Source organism: Lottia gigantea (genome assembly GCF_000327385.1).
Source record: "Lottia gigantea unplaced genomic scaffold LOTGIsca_34, whole genome shotgun sequence".
Lineage (NCBI taxonomy): Eukaryota > Metazoa > Mollusca > Gastropoda > Lottiidae > Lottia > Lottia gigantea.
The window spans coordinates 1,530,327-1,552,457 of record NW_008709146.1 but is presented as its reverse complement, the minus strand read 5'-3'; the positions used below and the strand labels follow the sequence as shown (position 1 = coordinate 1,552,457).

Below are 22,131 nucleotides of genomic sequence, written 5' to 3'. Positions count from 1 at the left end.
GTGATAAAATGAGGATACTATTATTGAAAGGTCCTGGAGAGCATAAGAATTTACTAATGCAAATAAGTTAGGTAACATAGTCAGTGACGTTTCTATGAAGGGCCGAGTAGGGGCCACAAAAGACGTACCGGCAATTCTTTTCCTATGTAAAATAATATGAAATTTGATATGAGGGCAAAGGCGGGGTTCGGCTCTATCTAAAATATTTGATGAATATAGGTAAGTGGAAAGAATATTTAATTTTGACCCGATTAGTATGCAGCATTGTATATTATAGAGTTAAACAATAGATTATCCTAAAGTTACCTGAACGCAACCAAGTAGCCTTAATGGGAAAATTTACTGTTGTCTGTATTCAGTCTAGATTATCTAGATGTAGACGGAAGTGAATTTCAAATCGAGGCGTCGCATTAGCAAGCTGCCATTGTTTCTCTGAGTAGATGCAAAGTGCTTGCGTGTTAGATATATTCCAGAAAATAGCACGGATCGTATGTTTTGAATAGATTTTTTTTCCAGTAGATTCTTGAGAGAAGATATCATGGAACCAGAATTCGAAAGAGATCAGAGTTCGGGTAACGATGCTGGTGGGAGTTTCAACAACAAAGAGAAGGGTCGAGACAGAAGGAGGTCACGCTCGCCAAGAAAACGATCACGAAGTAGAGACCGGGAAAGGAAACGATCCAGATCTAGGGAACGAGGTCGAAGAAAGCGATCTAAAAGTCATTCTCCAAAACCACAAAAACGAAAGAAGCCATACAAGTACTGGGATATTCCACCAGCTGGCTTTGAACATATGAGTGTGCCTCAATATAAAGCTATGCAAGCAGCAGGACAGATTCCAGCAGCTATGCCAATAATTCAAGCTCCCCAGGTTCCAGTTACCAATACAACCATACCATTTGCTGGAAGTACAATTAGTAGACAAGCTCGACGACTGTATGTTGGAAACATACCTTTTGGTGTTACAGAAGAAGCTATGATGGATTTCTTTAATGGTCAGATGAAGTTAACAGGGTTAGCACAGGCAGATGGAAACCCTGTTATTGCTGTTCAAATTAATTTAGACAAAAATTTTGCTTTTCTTGAATATAGGTCAGTAGATGAAACCACGCAAGCTATGGCATTTGATGGTATCAACTTCCAGGGACAATCATTGAAGATTCGAAGGCCCAGGGATTATCAACCACTTCCTGGGTTATCAGAACAACCTTCAATAAATGTCCCTGGCGTTGTGTCCACAGTGGTTCAAGATTCTCCCCACAAGATCTTTATAGGTGGTCTTCCTAATTATCTGAATGAAGATCAAGTGAAAGAACTTTTAACCTCATTTGGTCCTTTAAAAGCTTTTAATTTGGTGAAAGATAGTGCTACAGGTTTATCCAAGGGTTATGCATTTTGCGAATATGTTGACATAACAATCACAGATCAAGCATGTGCTGGTTTAAATGGTATGCAGCTTGGTGACAAGAAACTAATTGTGCAGAGAGCTAGTGTAGGTGCTAAGAATGGTCAAAATTTACCTGTTCAACTACAAGTACCTGGTTTAGATTTACAAATGGGAGCTGGTCCACCAACAGAAGTATTATGTTTAATGAACATGATATTAGCAGAGGAATTGGAAGATGAAGAAGAATATGAAGATATCGTTGAAGATGTAAAAGAAGAGTGTGGAAAATATGGTGTTGTCCGCAGTTTAGAAGTTCCCCGGCCAATCAGAGGGGTTGATGTACCTGGTCTTGGTAAAATATTCGTGGAATTCAATTCCATTATCGATTGTCAAAAAGCTCAACAAGCATTAGCTGGAAGGAAATTTTCACAAAGGGTTGTTGTCACATCATATTACGATCCTGAAAAATATCACAGAAGAGAATTTTAATCCTGTCATTGCAAATTGTTTTCATGTTTTTCAGCTTTGATTTGTAGATCATAATTTTTTTTACTTATGTTAAGTGAAAAATCCTCTCTTTTAGAATGATTCACCTTACTACGTCATTAATTTCATTTGTCATTGTTGATTCATTAGTATCAGAAATCTACTTTGGTTGATTTGGATTTTGTCAAGTATTTGGATTGATGAATTATGCTTTCTATATTATGTCAGTGTGGTTATTAGTGTATAATGCTAGTATTAACCTTACTGAAAGACTAGTTCAAGGATAATATTTCAATTTATGTTATCAATGTCATTTATCTTAATGTTAATTGCTTTAGAATGCTGAAGTGTTTTTTACTTGCAATGTAAATCTTCTTGAACCTAGGATATTTTATTTCAGTCAATAAAAACTGTATATATTCAGTAGTGCCTTTACTGAATGTGATTTTTTGTGGTGGTTATCTCTTTATTTTTATCCAGGCATCTCCAATTTTTTCATGTAGGGTTAATTCTCCAAAATTCAAATCATGCTGTAGGAAACTCTTATTTTTAGCTACCAGCATTTATTTTTAGCAAGATACAAAAAATTTTTGAAGGTGGACATTTCAGACACCAAAACTTTACATTTCAGTACAGTTTTCTGGATACCAATAGACCAAAAACTTTATTTGCAGCCTTTTCTTTTATAGCATAATATTCTATTGTAATTGGCCTAATTTTCTGTTCAATCTTTCGAAACAAACATACGAAATTTAATATGTAAAATATCACCCCATTTAGACTGTAAATTTTCACATAAATTCATTTCAATGATCAATGCATATGTTTACAGCATTCTCTTTAGCCTTTCAACAGTGGACAGGTTTTGATTAAAGAAGAACCTTGGTCTTTTCTTTGGCTTTCTATTTGCAGCAATCTCTTTAGGGCAGAATTGGGAGTATATTTTTATTTCCAGCCTTCTTTTTAGGGCAATCGTTTTGGGTTAATGGAGCCTGGGTAAATGAAAAGATAAGATGACCATAACAAGGGAAATCAAGCCTGCAATGAAGCAAGGTATTGGTATTGTCTTGGACTTTCAGGAATAGCAAGGATGCAATATCACAGATCCACCGCTTAAAGTATCTACTTATTCTTGACTCGTATACAAGATTTATATGTAACTGTCTATTCTGCATGACTATTTGAATGAAAAGTGGGTAACAAAGCAACTTGGCCTGGAAAGTAAATTATTGGACTATTATGCACAGTGGCAAAAAACCAGGCTAGAAATATTGCAAAGTTGACATAATTGAAACATCTTTCTATCTTTTGCAGAGATGCACGATCACAGCCTCCAAGGTGGTCTCGGAGAAGACCTTGTTCAGGGAAAGCGCCGCATTACTTTCAAAAAAGCTTTTAGAGACTGGTGACATCTGCCTCTTCCCTTTTATGCCCAAATGTCTACATGTGCATGTTAATTATAGGCGCACCCAGGCCTATCGGTCTGTTCGTTAACACAGTACAACCCATATTTTCTATCTTGATGTTCTCGAAGTATTGAAATACTGCGGTACCTGTAGGTTTCCGCCGATTTTCATGAAACTTGGAATGAAGTTGAACAAGACAAATTGAGTGTACATGTATAGGTCCGCATCTGAATTGATGTCTTTTGATAATATGTGTTGCTTACATACACTTGATGCTATTTACATGCGTACCGTGTATGTACGCCTTAATAGATTTAAATGAGTACAGGTTTGTTTTAAACAAAAACTTACATGTGATTACGTTGCATTAAACTTATAGTGGAGTCTGTTTGATCAGAGTTATTTCCCTTGTCAATATTATCATGAAACTTGATTTCAATCGATACTAGAAACTTACATTGATCATTGTAGGCTTCATATTCAAAAATGTTTTTCAGGGGTCAATCGCAAAATAATAGCTGGTAATGATAATTTTTTTTTAATCTTGGTAGTTGATCGAATCAAGTTCTTATGGAACTGCATAGAATCTTTTCGATGAATTGTTCGAACATTTAATAAGCTATTCTCAACGGAATTTAAAATATATTTGTGAAAGGTAAAGAACATAATTCCCAAAGTATTATTTGCTTTTGTATGAAAAGGGACATAAAGCATTAGTTTAGGACATATATGTATATAATTTGTGTGCCTTGATTATTTTTTTTTAATAAACGTTTCCAATGAGTTTTGTTTGTTTTAAACAATTATTTATCCTCATGTCTCCTTTTGAAACCTGCTTTAAATACGCATTATCCGATATGATCCTCGAAATTATAATATTATGCTTATACTCCAGCATGTACGGGGATTAATCGAACATATATATGGCTATCTCATTCTGCTCCATTCTTATCCCTCCGATATCTATATATTATAAGCCATATTTTCTTACTCTCTCGGCCTACTGTCATTAACAAGTTATAGGCCTATTGAAAATTATTCTGTTGATGGGCAGAGAGTTATATATTGGACCTTTCTGACGTTCTGATAATGACAAATTAAAATTCAGTGTAGGCTACCAAATGTTTAAGCCCGACTCAAAGGTCCAAAATATAGGAAATACAATCTCATAGTCAGTATTTTGATCGTGAATATATTTGTAGAAAAGGCTAAAGCAACACAAAAAATTTCAGTGTGTAAAAATCAATATATTTTCATTTACAAGTAGTTTTATTGAACCGAAACCTCCCAAGACCATGTTGGCTGAGTGTGCTGATTTTGAGTCGGAATCGACTATGCATATACACTATATTGTGTTTAACACAATGCTTGAATTAAAGCTACATAAACACATTTTGGCTGTGCCAAGCACAGTTCTGCTAGCATCGTATCACGAATACGAGTTTTGACATGGCCCCGAGGAAGTATGACGAGGGTGTGGACACGATGTTCTGCTACGTACTTTGACACGATATTTTAGTATTAAGTTAGTTGTGGTCTGAACCCGACAGGTGCTTGACGATTTACTCCGGTACTGCTTTGTTTACAAGATGGCCGCCGAATCGGACAAGTTATTTGAAATAACTAGAACATCTGAAGAATTATCTAAATTAGCTTCAAATCTTTTAGATTTAGAAGAGCAGTTACCATGCAATCGAAACCAGGTTATCAGACCAGGCTCTCAACTTTCCGAAAAGCTTCATTTTCATGATAAAAATGGAAACGTTGTCTCTGCTTATCCTGTCATAGTAGATTTTCGTAGACTTCTACAACTTCATAATACAAACCCATATCATAACAATGATGTCATATCTGGTGTAAGTATACACAGTTTTGGTTTCAAAAAAATGAATTAAAATTAAGCATAATCATTTACTTTAGCAGCCTATAGCCTAGTTCGAAACGTCTGCTTCTATTCCAGCCTCAGATCTAGAGGCCCTGTAGAGGTACGTTTTCTCTAACATAATATTGAAATACCTTTAAGATGATTGTAAATTAGAGTTGGGCATCACCGTAACTTTCGTTTTGTTAGTATCATGTGAATCTGTGACCTTTGAACTTTTGGCTGTGCATTCAGTTTTAAATGGCTGATGCTAAATCAGTTTCGCCCAAAAAAAATTTTTCTAGATCCGGTAGCCTATTTTTTGTATAATGATTGTAATGAAATTTTGCTTGCAATATACCTTTAAACATCTAACTATTTGAATCTATTACAGATATCAAATGACAATCTTCTACATGCTGTTGTTGGTTTATATGATATTGCTTTATCCGAGATGACTTTAGATGTATTATATGCTACAGTTTGTGAAAAATGGGCAAGGACAATTGTTTTAGTGCAGGATATGAAAGGTAAATTCTTAAATAAAATTCCAAGTTTCATCTCATGTAATAAGTTAACATGAGATCAATCTTAGGACAAAAAAACTTCAATCTCACTCCAATGAAATAAATGGAGCTTTACATCCTACTTTTCTGAACCTATAAAATTTGAGCTAATGTAATCTAACGCCAATTACAGCATTTCAGTTTACTCTCATGAGTTACAGGGTAACTATCAACCTATACTTATATAAACTTATAACATTTTGAGTAAAAATATTTTAGATGCTGTAAAAGATGCAGAATTTAGGAAGAAAGAGAAAAAAGAGCAAATGAATGGCAAGAGTGAAAGTGATGATGAGTCTAATAAATTGGATGAAAAATTAAATGTGGATATCGGTGATGATAAATATGAAGAAGAGGAAGGTTCACCAAGTAAATTTGAAGGTGTATTTAGTGATGTAGAAGATGATGAAGAAGATGATGATGAAGAAGAAGAAGATGAAAGGTATTTTAGATTTTTCTTTCTCAAGCTAAGAGCTAGATAGAGAACTGATTGGGATGTGTGAATCTATCACAGATGTTTTCTAGATGTGCAGCTGTACCACAAATATATCTTAAATATGCAAAATTGTGCTTTAAAATTGTTTTATAGGGTAGACTGATAACTTCTATGTGGACTTAGACCTTTCTCAAATCTTTGAGAAGTTGGTTTAAGAAGGCTTTCTTAAGTTGATAAATTTTAATGATTACACATTGATTTCTAATTGACAGTGATGAAGAAGATTTTTCTGTTGGTATTCACTCATTTATAAAATCAGCTGTTACGCGACGAAAACAACGTAATGTGAAAGAGACGTCTTTAGATGAACATGATATTGGTGTTGAAAGTAGAATAATAGGCTGTCTAACATTTGAAAAGAAATATGTGTAAGTGGTATCTTATATGCCTGATTATCTTAATAAAGTAACACATACAACAAATATGTTTTTTTTTATTCTTACCTAAAGCAGTATTTCACGTTTCACTACAAATTAAGTAACACTTGGTAACGATTAACTGACTTATTTTATGTGAAAAAAAATTAATTGATATTCCTTTTAGGAGACATAAAGAGCGAGTTGTTCATTTAACTATTGTTACAGTTCGTCCCAGATATAGAAAATATGGTATTGGAAAATATTTACTTTCGGTAAGATTTATTTTACTTGAAATATGCATTAATACACCATTCTTCTCACTCCTCTGTTTATATAAATTCAATTTTGCAACAAGATTGTAAACAACTGTTTATTTATTTGTTAGGCAAGGCCATATTCATATATTACCTGTTACACATTAGTAGCTACTTGATAATCATTATGATAACAACAACCAAATAAATGATAGTAGTACATGTTTTTGTTTGATATTAACAGCAAGTGATAGATTCCAGTGTATCTGGTCAATATGAAGCTATAGTGGTACATGCTGACAATGGAGCTGTGGAATTCTTTCAAAAATTTGGATTTTCTGATGATGTAGTATTGAACAGTAGATGGAGGTAAGTTGGTTGAGATTTCAATTTAGATCAGCTTTGAACACCATGTATGTTGTTTGCCATGTGAATTATTGTAGATTATGATACAACTATATTTCTTGATACTTATCAGTCTTGTATTATCTTATCCCACACTTACACACTAAAATGTTTTCTTGTTTTTCAGTGAATTAGCGGAACAGTTTACAAATTGTACACTGATGTGTTACTTACCTGGTTTTACTGGTAGGTAGTTCTTTAAATTGTTGAAACTTTCATATTGACAAGTTTAAATATATTATTTTAAAAGGTTTAAGCTGCCATGGATTCTGTGGCTCGTTCTGTTTAAACATAACAAAAGGGTCTCTCTTGATAATATGCTATGAATTTTTTTGTAATTCAATATTATACAGGACATACAGTATTAAGTGCTATCAATCTACCAGGATTAGAAGTGTATGAAATGGATCAAGAATTAAAGAAATGGTGAGCCTAGTTTCCAATTACATGTATTACTATTTGAAGAAGTGTTCCTTTGCATTCCTCGTAGAGACACATTATGTATTTAATTTTGCACCTTTGAGTTGATTAATAAAAGTCTATTATAGCTTATCAAGACTTTTAGAAAAAAAAGTTAGCCAACTTGACATTTTAGTTCCCCTGATCATAAAGGGTTAAATGATTGGCAGGAGAGTTTCATGTCATCCTTCATGTAACTTCCCTATTATCATCAATACCATGTGTATTTTTCAGGAAAGACAAGACATTAGAATCGTATCAGGCACAAATAACATGTGTAATGAGAATGAAGCAGGAAATATTCAATCTGCAGAAAAAGGTGAAATGTCAAGATAACATGATAAAAATGTTAGCAGTGGAAAATGAAAAGGTGAAGCAAGAGAAAATAATATTAGGTAAGGATAGACAGTGGTAGTATTCAAGCACATTATTTTATTATAGTAATATGATTCACTAGCAACATCCTGTGAAACATTGAACACTCTTCGTAATCCAACCCAATACTCACCTCCCCAGCTTCCAACTTATTTTTGTTTCCAAACGCTGACCTACTTATGTCTTTTTCAATAGAAAAAGAACTGATGATACAGAAATTAAACACAAGAACCAACATGCCTGGAGGTATGTCTATATATTTATATCTTCTCAATTTGTAGTACTGAAAGTATCATTTGTTTGTAACTAATAGAATTAATAAGTAGGATTTCTAAGTCAAGAGATTTGGCTCTTATAATATAATTTCTGATCATCTGACATATGAGTAAAGAACTATCACTTCAGTGCATCTGTTTTTTAAGGAGAAGAAGAATTGTCAACCAGTGAACTAATAACAAGATTACAAGAGGAAGTCAACAAGTTAGAATGTAGTGATATCAGACTACAGATTGGCTCTAGAATTGAGGGTAGGTGGATTATGTATAAAATGTGGCAGTGACAAACATTTGATTAAGCAAATCATTTCAGTTGTTCAATATTTGACTTATTTATTGAAGAATTGACATTGTCATTTCATTTAATAGATGAATTTTTAATTCTTGAGTAAAAATTTTCATCTCAAGACTATTAACAGTTTTGCTATACAAGTATTTGATAAATCAAATCCTCAAAATGTGATACTAACTGAATCTCAGTACTGAAAGGTACTTTTTACTAATTTTTAATTGAAAATATTCTTGTCATTTCAGAATATAAAGATTTAGATGTCTTTCCCATGTCTCCGCTGCGAAAACATCAGGAACCATATGATCATATGATGGATGCTGCCTTATTTTATGATATAAGTCAACAATTTAAAGAAGCTATGCATGCTGATCCTTGTATTAAAATACAATATGAAGTCACTTCTGTACATAAGGTATGTCTAAACTAAGACTTGTAGCGATGTCAATTTATTGCATAAAGAAAGATATATTCATCTAAGAATCATTTTCCTTCTGGTTGATGTCAAATTCAACCTTCCATAGCTATTATTATCAGTATTTAGATTATTGTTCCTCTCTGTTTTAATCGTAAGTCTATCAGAAGTAAGGAATTCAATGTGAAAAATGTAATGATGTTATGTTCCTATGTTAATAATTTTTTTAGGCCACCTTGTCGAATGAGGTTAAAGATAGATATAAAACTGCTACTTTAGCTCTACATGATTCCAATATGGTCACACAGCTCTATTATTGTGGTGGGTTAGAAAATCCTCAAAGGTTAAATCAGATAATGCAGACAGGATTTACAGAACAAGGTATTTATGTGATACATATTACAACAAAGCTATAATTAGATGAAAAAGTCTTTGGAATCCTCGAATCCCTTTTGGTGATTTTTGTCTCAGAATATCAATTGAAATTTAATCATTTGTATGTTTTCTTGTTTTTACCAGATTTTTCTCACGGAGAGTTTGGAAGAGGATTATATTTCTCTAAATATCCTTCAAGGGCTGCTCAGTTTTCAGCAGTAAGTATATGAATATTATTCTTTGGATCAAGTTGATGGCATGTAGTAAAACCAGTTGTCACTCCCAAATTATATTAGGCCATACTTGATTTCACATTTTTTAGTCTTTATTATCCAAAAGTGCAGGAAAGAAGGATTCAAATCTTTGCCATTTCATTTCATATATTAAAGGCTTAAAATGCCACAATTGGTTAAGAGAACTATAAATGGTTATAAAACTTGGCACCTTGTGTGTTTTTTTAATGACTATATTATTTTCTATTTCAGTTTAGTATATTAGTTTTAGTTGAAGTGGGTTTAGGCTCTGTTGAAACGGTTACTAAGCCAGATAGAGCTAGAACTAAACCATCATCTGATGCTGATTCTATCATTGTAAGTAATATTATGTTTTGTTATTATTGACAACTGTACATTGATAATAAGTGCCCTGATGGTCGATTTTATATATTTTTGGATGTGAAAATTAGTTTCTATAAATATGTGAATATGAAGGTCCATAAAATAGATTGCCAAATAAAATATTGGGTCATATTCACAAATACTTAACTTTGTGAACATTGTACCATTGCTAAACTAGATTTAATGTCAATTGTATTGATCAATAAGATTAAATATTTCTTAAAATCTAATTTTGTCCAAGTTATGTTATTGTAAATCGGACAATAATATGATTTTTAACCTTGGAAGTGTAAATATATGCTATACATTTTTTATATATGCTTTTTCAGACACCAGGAAGATTGTATAAACTGGAAGATGAGACACATGAATCCATGTTTAATCAGGAATATGTTATATTTAATACCAAACAAATTCTACCATTATGTCTGATCAACTATGTTACTGCTGACCATGGGTCTTGATAATGACAACTGCTCAGTTACGTCTTGTAATTGATTTATTGTTACAATTCAACAGTCAATACAGCAAAATTAGTAGATAAATGTAATAAACGAGAGCTATAGTCAAGACAATTGATATATTATCAGTTACCAATCAGTACCAAGAGTAAGACAAGTATTATATTTGATTGTTATCTGTGCCAATCAGTATTACTTTTATTAAAAAATTCATATCAACTAGGTATACTTCCATATATTCTTATATATATTGATATTAATATGTTCTTTAATGAAACATAAATCTGCTGTTGCTTAGTATATAAAAAAAATATTCCAATTTGTACTGTTTTACCAAAAATATTTTTTCAGCACCTAGTTTAGTATTATGTACTGTAGTAGGATTATTTATCTTGGATATATTTGGACAGTTTTGAATTATAAAATTGAATTGTTCTGATTAATGAGAGAAAGAATCTGTTATGTGATAATTTTAAACAAAAAATATTTTATGTTATTTTAATTTATAAATTATATTATTAATTTATGTCAAGATGTCATTTATTTTTATTGTATATTTCAATAAATTTTATTTTCAAATTGTTCATAATTTTGTACTTTCATTTACCTCGAAAGTGGGAAAGGGACATTCGAGAATTCTTCTTAGTCATAGAAATCATAGATTGTTTCTTAATGTTGAAAAGTCATTTTGCAATGTGTTATTAAAAGATGAAATTGGGGACTAGTTTGTCAGTGACGTCACACACCAGTTCAGGGGCCGTTTTTAAGACACTTATGACAAGGCATGTGCATATGCTATTGCTCTGAAGAATGACCAGTGATTTTTTTAGTGAGGATACCATGACATTAACAAAGAATGATGCATGTAACAACAACAATTTAATAGTGATGGGTGCAAAATGGTCTACAATTTATGGAGTTTGAAATAAATAACCAACTAATACAAATAGTTTCCGTATTTAATACATTATTTAAAAAGTGTATCCAGTTGCTTCTGTATAGTCTCTAATTGCTGATAAAATTCATAAAGTTCTTCATGAGAAAAGTCTAATCTTATTCTTTCTTTCTGTTCACTATCTTCACTTTTTAATGCTAGTTCTATTAAAGTATTTGGTGCTTTAAGTTTCACCTTTGATGATTGTGCCAACTGTAAATTAAGTCTCCAATTTATATCTTCTAACACTTTAGGGGCTAACCCTTTACTTTTAAGTCTATTAATCACTTCATAAGCACCATTTGACCACACTTCCACAATGCAATCCACTTTATCTTCATTTATTTCAAGCCCTTTCAACTGACTGGCCAAAACTTGAGGCTTTGCCGAATGGTATGCTGCCTGTTGAACAAAAAATTCCAAAGTTTCCAAAATCAGACCAAGATCATCACCTGACACATCCAAAGCACCTTGCAACTTGGATTCTTCCTCCTCTGAAAACGGTCTGCTTTCCGAGACGTAAAGTTTTGATAAAATTCTGGAAAGCAATAAAGAAACTTTTGAATTATCCAAATTATTTATCAAAGATACGGCTTTTTGAATACTGGGTGTATTTGTAAACATAAGCGCCGCCATGTTGAATGTCATATGACTTATTGACCTAACTAACAATGTCAAGGTCTATTTTCATTCGGGCTAACGAGATTATTACGTTATTCTGGTAGAAAATTAAGATTAGAGTTGGTGGATAACTACAAATTATTTCACTATTGCAAATTAATCGCATTTATTTCATTAACTAATCCAGTAAAACAACTCTAAGATAAACTTATTATTAATTTGATTAAATTGTATGGATTTTGTCAAGATATGTATTAACCGGTTATCCCCCTTGCATTGGCTGAAAATGTAAACAAATAGATGTTGTTATGCTCAATTTTAGTTTTGTTTCAAATCATTCCATCATTATTAAATTTGTAACTTAAATTTTGACACTGGAATAATGGGAAGCAGTGCAAGTAATGTTAAAGAAGGTGCTCCAGTAAATCCTAGACTTCTTTACACCGAAAATTTGTCAAAAAATAATAACAAGGTCAGTTTTGTATGTTGTTGGTAAGTCCGTCGCGGCGCTCCATGTCAGCTTGTTCTTTAGACCACTAAATCGAAATAGATCTAACAAAGAATATTTCTAATATCAATTTACCACTAGCTTTTAACTGTCCAGACAATAAATGTCAAACTAATATCAGAAGCTTATAAGAATAAACAAGTTTCATGCTGAATAGGAAATGTATTAGGACATTTTTTTTTTTGATGTATCTTTTGATGTAGCTATTTATAATTGATATGTTGCAGCCATTGGTTTTAGACACACCAGTTTTGATAGATGTAGATCATGGTTCTATAAGATATAGATATGGTCCGTATAAAGATGAACCAGTTGACAAAAGAAAGAGAGTAGAGAGACCCTATGGTGGAAGTGAAACTGTGGATAAAAAACATTATTTCTATCATGCTAGAGTCAAAAAAGGTTAGTAACTTTAGAAACCATAATGTTTAAAATTTTTCTTAGCCTAATCTTCAACTTCAAATGTAAAGGATGTCATTTTTAGTATGGTTTAGTTTGACTTGATTCATTTTGGGAATATTCTGAAGCTATCCTCAATTTTGCTTTTTAGTCTTCTTTTGAGGATCATGTTAATGGTGAAAGACACAAAGAACTATTGTGTTTCTCTTGACGTCAATCTTGACTTGAGAAATGAGATAATGTCATTGATGATAATGATCATGGAAATGTACTTGCAATGAAGTAAATGGAAATATATCAAATTAATGTAATGTTGTTTATTCCTCTATATTTAGATGGAGAAGAAGATTTTAAAAGAGTTTATGTTGCTAAAGGACCAACTAGATCTAAAGACAAGTTTATTTATTATGTTTATGGTAAAGGTGGTTTTGAAGGTCAAGATGGTGACAAAGTTTATCCTTCACAGAATAAATTAGAAGACAAAGATTATGCTTGGCCAGCAAATAGAAATTTTAATGATCTTTATTATGAAGTTTCATTTCCACTACAAGGTATATAAGCTGTGTATTCACCCTGTAAATTTCGGCCATCTGCTCATAATAGACTGTCTAATATTAGTGCTGTAGAACTCACATTGTTTAGTTAGCTGATTTCTCAAAAATTTTTTAACAAAAACATAAGAGTTGTTGAGTACCAGAGTGTTTATTCCTAAAGTAATGTCAAATTTAATTTTATTTTTTAACAGCTGGTAGTCCTTGTTTTGTTCTTACCAAATATAGAATATTATTTTGGTTCATTAAAACTAAAAATTCAGTGGACTTACCTGATGTCATAAAGTTAAAACAGACTCACTGCAAAAATTCACAAAACTAATTATTGAAAAATGCCTAATCTTAATAATAAGCGTTTTTCAATAGTTGATTGCATATTTATGGATAATCGATAATTACTAAGTTTTTTGGATTTATCGGATTATATAAGGATCCTGTTATGTTATTTATGACACCAGGTATATGTACTGATGAATATATGCTCTTATTTACCAAGTTTAAAATTATTAAATTTTATGTTCATTCTAAAATGTAGTGTTCCTTTAAGATAAACTCTTGTCAAAGAAATATAGATATAGAACTTGGCTATATATATTTGTTGGATGAAAGGGAGTTTCTACATACAGACCTATATCTTTGTCATATATGTACATGTAAAATGATTTTATTCTGGTTTCTATTAGAAGACAATGTAGAAATGATTGAAGAATATAATGAAGAAGATAATTTCATATCAGAATTAGAATCTACACCTGATAAATCATTAATAAAGTATGTATTTCTCTCTTATTTTTAATATTTATACCACTTGTCATGTGTGTACTGCAAACATTGACACACAAGTATTTCAGTATTTAATATTACGTTGTTCAATTTTCATAGCTGTTCCGTTGCCAAAAGGGATAGATTAACAAGGTTTTTGAATTATGAACTGTATTTCTAGATGACTGATTTATAACACTTCAGGTTACTGTTACATGATACAGATACAGCATTAAATATCAAATCATCTTTAGTTATTAAATTACTGAAAGCTGCTAGTAATATTCATATCTATTATAAAAATAAAGAATTAAGGTAATGATATATGATATTTACCATAATTGACTACATTATATGAATTGTCCAGTTAAATTAAAGACAAGGCATTGTGTTCAATGATTTGATAATTTATATCTTCAAAAAATCGCAATAGCTTTTGATAATATTATAGCCATTGTGTTCTGAATATTTGCGTGTATAGTGCGCACCTTTTGTTTGTACATTACTTGTAAATATTCTAAGAACTGAGAAATGGTATGTCTGATGCCATTGCTACAACCTTATTGGCAAATATCACTACTTATAAGAATTGTGTTCATTTCAGAAATGAGGATGTAATAAGTGATCTGAGAGATGGTGACCAAAGTAATTCTAAAATATTTCAAGTGCAATTATCAAGAAAATAAATTTCCATTGTGATATAAATCTATCTGTGATATTTTATATAATAATTTTTGCTATTTAATCTGTGTGCAATATCAATTTTATTCTGAAAACATTGAAATATTGATCCAGTCCAAATTATTGTGATTTTTTTTCTTTACTTTTCCTTTAATTATATTGAAGCATTGTAAGAAATGTATTTTATTGAATTTTCTTCAATTTATATGTTATAATGCATTTGTATAATAAACTTCATGATATTCAATTGTATTCTTGACTCTACAGAAAGAGATGTTATTTGATTACGCTACTACCTCCTTGGTGAGTCAAATACAATAACAGCTACCACGATGTCGGGGATTTGTAATTCAGAGCAGAAAAGTTCCTAAAGCAGCAATATATTGAAATATTCTTGTCACAGGGTCCATTCATTTATATAAGAATAGAACCAAAAGTTTGTTGTTACCCATAGTTCACTATGAGTGATCGTCAGACAACTGATTTTCTTCAGTCTGTGTCCCTATTGAAGTTTGACATGTATGTATATAAAGAAAAGACAATGGATCTTTTTGGTCAGAGGACTGTGATTGACAATGATATGTCTGGTTTTGACTTAGTGGAATCAGGCCCTTTGTATCGTGGTAATCATGTGCAGAACCCATATTCAACAAATTTTTATCTGAATATGTGCGAACTTTCCTCTCACTAAACACTACATAATCCATTATAGAAGAAATCTAAAGCTCGACGTTTTTTGTCCACGTAAAAGTTTATGTGAAACTGTTTAAGATTGATTATTCAATCAGTCCCAATGGCTAGTCTTTAACTACGGTAGTTATAGCACCAGCTTAACATCGGTGCCAACCGATCGAATTTCAATTTATTTAGAGTTCACTTTAAATCGCGATAGTAATTTGATGAATTGGTTCGGTGCCAAATAAAAACTGTGAAATATGGTGGTCATACGATCCCTCGTTGTTTAAAAAGACCGATATAGATTTTATAAAGTAGGAGAATAAAAATCAACATGACTTGACTAGAATGATGATTAAGACCGAAATCATCATGTTTTCTATGTACAGAGTCTAAGACGAAAATCAATGTTGATCGAAGATTCTTGTGTTACCAACCCAAATAGTCAATATACTCTTCAATTGTTAATTTACTTTTACTTTTATTATAAATATCTTGATGTCTTTATCTTTTTATTTTACTTTCTCACGAAATTCATTTAAACCAAGCCCTTTACATAAAAAATAAGCCTTCAAATTGATATTCTACTTATTGCTATGTCTTAGTTTGCACTGCCTGATAGAAAGTACAAGAGTTTACACAAGAGTCAACAATTATCAGATTTGATCTGATGTTATATATGTTTAAAACATTTAGCTGCACCTTTGAATGAAATTAAGATATTCTCTTGTGTTGAATAATCTCCATTTCCGACTTCCAGAACGACATGAAATACTCAACCCGCTGTCGGTAATATATCAACCACACCAACTGCTAATTTTATTCATTCAATGCTTCCTTCAATGAATAATTTCGGTCTGCACTTGTGTTAAATACAGGTTATTTGTGTTTGAATGGTAGAGGTCGTAGACTGAATGTTGGAGTGGCGCCAGTGTTTCCCGTGTTACGCCTGTTAATTAATACCTAGTTTCATTTGATAACTGCTAATTCTGTTTTATCAACATAATGTTTAAAAAAAATCTGACTTTAAACCTACTGCAGTTTTCAGATATATTTTTTAAGAAAGGTAATCAGTAAACTCACGTTCAATTAAAGAAAGCTGATAAGGTAATATTTTTCAAACTTACTGGCAAGGCTTCCATTTCAATTGCATGAAATTGACCAAAATTAGACTGCGTCAGTTGTGTAACTAGACATATTCTGAAAACGACGGATATTAAAGAAAGAGACATCTTTATATTTTAATATCGATAGACAAGACATCTTTATAGTATACTAAAATATAGACAATGTCAATAGAGAAATAGACATCTGTATAATATACTAGCAATAGAGAAACAAACATCTTAATGTTCAACTACCAATAGAAAAAACAGACATCTTAATGTTCGATTACCAATAGAGAAACAGACACATTAATGTTCAACTACCAATAGAAAAAAACAGACATCTTAATATTCAACTACCAATAGAGAAACAGACACATTAATGTTCAACTACCAATAGAGAAACAGACACATTAATATTCAACTACCAATAGAGAAACAGACACATTAATATTCAACTACCAATAGAGAAACAGACACATTAATATTCAACTACCAATAGAGAAACAGACACATTAATGTTCAACTACCAATAGAGAAACAAACATCTTAATGTTCAACTACCAATAGGGAAACAAACATCTTAATGTTCAACTACCAATAGAGAAACAGACACATTAATGTTCAACTACCAATAGAAAAAACAGACATCTTAATGTTCGATTACCAATAGAGAAACAGACACATTAATGTTCAACTACCAATAGAGAAACAAACATCTTAATGTTCAACTACCAATAGAGAAACAGACATCTTAATATTCAACTACCAATAGAAAAACAGACATCTTAATATTCAACTACCAATAGAGAAACAGACACATTAATGTTCAACTACCAATAGAGAAACAAACATCTTAATGTTCAACTACCAATAGAGAAACAGCCATCTTAATATTCAACTACCAATAGAGAAACAGACATCTTAATATTCAACTACCAATAGAGAAACAGACATCTTAATATTCAACTACCAATAGAGAAACAGACACATTAATGTTCAACTACCAATAGAGAAATAGACATCTCTATATTTTATTATCCATAGATACACACCGTTTAAATTCTACTGTCAGTAGAGAAATAGACATCTTTATAGTCTACTGTTAGTAGAAAAAAATAATAAACATCTATCTAATATCAATTTCCGAATTCTAGAAAGCTAGAACCGCTTTTATGTATATTCTACAATCAAAAAAGAAACTGGATCAGTACTTGAATAAATAGTCTAAAGTATAACGTGATATTTAACAACTACAGGGACATTTAAATGAGGATAATGTTGTTCGACAGTAGCTCTGCAGTATAGGAATACTTGTAATTAATTGAAGAAATCATTTGCTGACTGCATTTGGAAGTAATTACGCTAATGCTGGTAAATATTACCTGAATTATTGAGCTACGCAAGTGGAAATAAATTGCCATTTTACATGTTTCTATCTCTTCAATAATTTGTTTGTTATTTTAAGCCAGACTTCTCTGATTTAAGAATCTGTAGCTTGTGTAACTGCGCAAACTTCAGAAATCTGCTCAGTGTTCAAACCTTACTTCTTATTTCAAACGGTATAGGCTACCGATAATAGTGCTTAGCATAATTATGATTTGTTGGTGTATTTAAGTATATTTGTTGACTTCTATATGTTTCCTAATTCCACTGGATTTTTCTAGAAAATATGGAATAAAATAATTAATTTCACACGAACAGATAGTAAAATGTTGTATTAAGCACGATTTTCAGAGGGAATGTTATTTTTTATATCTCGAATATAAATTCTTTTTCGAGAAAATGAACACCAGACATAAAATAACACGTTGGTTTATTGGCGGTACAATTTGTCGTCTGGGTGTGAACTTCCGGTAATAAGTCTCGTGGAATGGTTTCTTATGTTGTCACTAACCTCAATTACAAAAACCTGGAATATTTTCTCATATAATATGAATTATTAAAACATTCTCTCACGTTAGAGTATCAATTCGTATGTACCAGGTTAACAATAATATATCTATACATATATTGTCCTATATATATATTGGTTGCTTCTCCCATTTTAGATTGGTTTTACAGACTCGGCGAAAATCAGCAAGTTTAAAGATTATCTTTCAGACGAAATATTGGAATTAAAATTAAATCAGACTCAGATTGCGTCCTGTCCCAAAATACCCATCACCCACTCCTTCAAAAAGAGAGGATTGATATGACCTTTTGGCTGTTAAGAGTTGAACCTTATGTAAAAAAAATGTCCTTGGACAGACAAAATAAAGGTGTTATTCTTTGACAACAATATAGGATTTAATTGTCTGGCAATATGGTACAAAATCGATAATATTAACCGAATTAACTACTTTGATTGATTTAAACAGGAATTGATTCTTCCTTTCTTTATTAAAACTATTGTGTTGTTTCTTATATTGCTGTACTTGTGTACGCAGCCAAACTGGTCATTACCCAGACCACATTATAGGCAATTTCTACCAAATATTCATTTTTTAGTAGGTCGGGCTAGTAAATACATTATTCCTGGACCTAATATACTTGAAATTTTTATCATATTAGCTAATATTTTTATCTAATTGTCCAAACTTAACAAAAATAAAAATAAATGCTTGACACTGCCAGTCAATAATAACTTCTGGATTATGTTTCAATCGTTCGTTGACACACAAAACGTAGATGAGATGACAAATGCTGAGAACTTCTGTGGTATCAAATGGTAAAAATAGCTTATCCACATACAACCCAGGGCGTGTAGGAACCGTTAGAATGCCATAAACTTGTCTTACACATAGGCTTAATTAATGTGCATATCCCTTGGCAATGAACGAGAAAAACAGCCTAACCAAATGTCACCAATCTGTTGAGTTCCAGGCATTTTATTTCTGTACTTCTTTTTGGTTCCTTCCTTATTTGGCATCATAATTACGTTACCCAATGCACCTTAACGAGCTCGATATATATGCATCCAGGCAGATAAGATAAAAGACATCTTATGCAACCTTTTGTAATATTTGAAAAACCAAACCCTAAAAGTAGAACCCCATTTTTGATAACTATGAAGAATACAATACAGTATATAAGTCTTTAATCATTCAGGAAAAAATATAACACTTGCAGGGTTCATTAATATAAGATTATAGTATGTTAAAAATATATGCGATATGAAAAAATAAATATAAATATATATTATGAGAATTTTCAGATAAGGCACGACTTAATTCAGATATTGGTCAAATTCATCCCGATCGACTTCTGTTAATCCCTCCACGGCCGCAAAGGTGTTAATGTGATCATCTCGTGAAAATACTGAGGCAGCTGTAGATCTGAGAGTCTCCGCTTTTGATCCAAATTGCTCGAACTGTTCTGGCACATTTTCATCATTGCATTCAATCTTTATAAAACGGTTGTCTATCGTATAGCTAGGAGCAAGTCTGAAGGATGCACTGATCATATTATTGGTATCATAACATAAAAACTTCGGCAAATTCTCTACCAAATGAACACTATCGTCAGATTTTTCAGATGCACATAGTGGTGTTTCAGATGCAGTATACCCATTGTCCAGATAACAATATTCATTTTTAAACATATGGTTCCTATCAGAATAGTCTACTGTTGGATTGTCTAGAACAGTCACAGATGTATTTCCAGAACTGATATGATGAGAAGGATCGTGATGGTTGGTTGAGTTTGGTATAGCTGATCTAATGATATGGTTTTTTGTAAACTGCGCTGGTGATGTTTGAAGGCCTGCAACTTTGACATCTGATTGGTTCCTTTTACAATTCATTGAAATAGGAGAATAAGCATTATAAACCCATTTTCTGTTAGTTTCAATAGAGTTATTAAATGCTGGAATTTGACATATCCTTTTAGAAACTTTCTTTCGTCTCGGTTTATATTTATAATTTGGATATTTTTGCATGTGTTGTAAACGTAACCATTCAGCTTCATCGATGAATGGTCGTTTTTCCTCTTTAGTCATAACTTTCCATTTCTTGCCTGCAAAAATGAAGATATATCGATTTATAGGTAGAATTAATTTGATTGCTCTTAAACCATTTGAATGACATTCAATCACTCTGCTATAGTAGACTTTTATTTTTTCGCGATGCCCAAAAACAAAAATGTGATTTGACACAACCCAAGGGTTACCGTAGTTTTCATTTTACCAGCTGATAGGGCATTACAACTAAACACGAATTTTTTTTAGAACGAAGCTCGGATATCTGATATGTTTCCAGTTACGTTGTTGCAGCAGTGAGTATCTGATTGAAGGACGCGCATAATATAATATGCTTCTGAATTTCAATGTAAAGGGTTTAGATGACGTTTTCTTTTATTTTGTCTTATTGCAATGCGGACACTAGAATTTTAAAATAATGACTCAACATTGTTAAATTTGAAAAGATAACCTTTTCTTGATAAGAATTCAGGAATTTGTATTTAAGAAAATGTCTCAGTCATAAATTAGGTTTTTAGTAAACATATGATAAGAGAAAAACAGATACATGTAAACTAAGATTACAGGTGTCCCAATCTGCTAGATACATGATCTTAATACAAAACATTTTAAAGTTTTATGTCAGCAAATGCACCATACTCTTTAGTATAAGCGTTTGAAAAGTGAAAATATTTTCTTTTTGACACTAAGCAACAGTTGTAGCATTTTAACGAAAATATAGGCGCATGAATTACCGCGTAAAATATTGCTAGATAAATTTTGGTATGTAAATACATGTATTCTTTACCGCATGTAATTTGTATATATCGATCCTTGTATCGGCATCTTTTCACAAGCTCGGACTGTCGGTCGGTTATCTGTTCCACAATCAGGCACACTACACGTTTTTCTAGAAGTGAAGTCTATATCACTTACCTAATATTTTACTTAAATCAGCATTATGTATGTCCGGATTTTCTCCTGCCAATTTCTTCCTTTCACTTCTAGCCCACACCATAAAAGCATTCATAGGCCGTCGAATTCGTCTCTCATATTTCTGACTAATGGTGTCTACAGGACTGATAAATGTCTCTTGTTCCATTGTGTTATTCTAATGTAAGATGAGATACAATTTAACTGTTGGTCTCTTAAACAAAATGGCGTTCTGAAAATACACCTTTCACTTGTCGCTAAACCTATTATTCCAGATGTCGAAACACATTCAGATTCATATTTCCACAACCAAGTCAAAAGTCGACACAAAATGACTTCCTTATACTTCTTGTAAGGTACTATATTAAATTGGAACCAAATTTGTTTTGTCTCGCTATAAACTAAGTATGTTTTAAATTGGCCAACCAATCATTTGATATTTTGGTGACCGTGTCGCTTAAACTGGCAGACGACAGGAGCAGTATGTTAAATCTGGTAACAGTTTCACTTCTGGAATGTTTTAGTGGAGGAAAGTGAC

General features: G+C 31.9%; 6 protein-coding genes across 6 annotated transcripts; 4 read left to right on the top strand and 2 right to left on the bottom strand.

Annotated features, from left to right (window-relative positions):
- The first annotated feature begins 405 nt into the window (after positions 1 to 405).
- Positions 406 to 4,063, top strand: LOTGIDRAFT_190527 (hypothetical protein). Its single transcript, XM_009058465.1, has one exon. The coding sequence runs from the start codon at positions 539 to 541 to the stop codon at positions 1,874 to 1,876; it is 1,338 nt and encodes a 445-aa protein (XP_009056713.1). The 5' UTR covers positions 406 to 538; the 3' UTR covers positions 1,877 to 4,063.
- Positions 4,064 to 4,853: 790 nt separating this feature from the next.
- On the top strand, positions 4,854 to 11,070 carry LOTGIDRAFT_233022 (hypothetical protein). Its single transcript, XM_009058464.1, has 16 exons — positions 4,854 to 5,135; positions 5,535 to 5,670; positions 5,926 to 6,148; positions 6,415 to 6,570; positions 6,746 to 6,833; positions 7,060 to 7,184; positions 7,348 to 7,406; positions 7,574 to 7,646; positions 7,914 to 8,074; positions 8,250 to 8,300; positions 8,477 to 8,581; positions 8,864 to 9,033; positions 9,264 to 9,414; positions 9,553 to 9,626; positions 9,894 to 9,998; positions 10,355 to 11,070. Exons 1-16 carry the CDS (start codon positions 4,869 to 4,871, stop codon positions 10,487 to 10,489), a joined length of 2,079 nt encoding a protein of 692 aa, XP_009056712.1. The 5' UTR covers positions 4,854 to 4,868; the 3' UTR covers positions 10,490 to 11,070.
- A 358-nt stretch (positions 11,071 to 11,428) lies between these two features.
- On the bottom strand, positions 11,429 to 12,056 carry LOTGIDRAFT_190525 (hypothetical protein; the record flags this gene model as incomplete). Its single annotated transcript, XM_009058463.1, has 1 exon — positions 11,429 to 12,056. The coding sequence occupies one exon, from the start codon at positions 12,054 to 12,056 to the stop codon at positions 11,454 to 11,456; it is 603 nt and encodes a 200-aa protein (XP_009056711.1). The 3' UTR covers positions 11,429 to 11,453.
- Positions 12,057 to 12,423: 367 nt separating this feature from the next.
- On the top strand, positions 12,424 to 13,507 carry LOTGIDRAFT_162477 (hypothetical protein; the record flags this gene model as incomplete). The annotated part of the gene is made up of 3 exons (XM_009058462.1): positions 12,424 to 12,513; positions 12,777 to 12,951; positions 13,284 to 13,507. 3 exons carry the CDS (start codon positions 12,424 to 12,426, stop codon positions 13,505 to 13,507), a joined length of 489 nt encoding a protein of 162 aa, XP_009056710.1.
- A 650-nt stretch (positions 13,508 to 14,157) lies between these two features.
- On the top strand, positions 14,158 to 14,947 carry LOTGIDRAFT_162476 (hypothetical protein; the record flags this gene model as incomplete). The annotated part of the gene is made up of 3 exons (XM_009058461.1): positions 14,158 to 14,270; positions 14,466 to 14,576; positions 14,866 to 14,947. 3 exons carry the CDS (start codon positions 14,158 to 14,160, stop codon positions 14,945 to 14,947), a joined length of 306 nt encoding a protein of 101 aa, XP_009056709.1.
- A 5,674-nt stretch (positions 14,948 to 20,621) lies between these two features.
- LOTGIDRAFT_120517 (hypothetical protein) lies at positions 20,622 to 21,762 on the bottom strand (the record flags this gene model as incomplete). The annotated part of the gene is made up of 2 exons (XM_009058460.1): positions 20,622 to 20,719; positions 21,597 to 21,762. Coding segments are annotated over 2 exons (264 nt in total), but the record flags the coding sequence as incomplete, so codon positions are not given.
- Positions 21,763 to 22,131: the final 369 nt, after the last annotated feature.

Coding starts and splice junctions, on each gene's coding strand:
- LOTGIDRAFT_190527 (XM_009058465.1), top strand. CDS start 539: ATGGAACCAGAATTCGAAAGAGATCAGAGTTCGGGTAACGATGCTGGT.
- LOTGIDRAFT_233022 (XM_009058464.1), top strand. CDS start 4,869: ATGGCCGCCGAATCGGACAAGTTATTTGAAATAACTAGAACATCTGAA. Junction 5,136..5,534: donor ACAATGATGTCATATCTGGT/GTAAGTATACAC, acceptor AATCTATTACAG/ATATCAAATGACAATCTTCT. Junction 6,149..6,414: donor GAAGAAGAAGAAGATGAAAG/GTATTTTAGATT, acceptor TCTAATTGACAG/TGATGAAGAAGATTTTTCTG.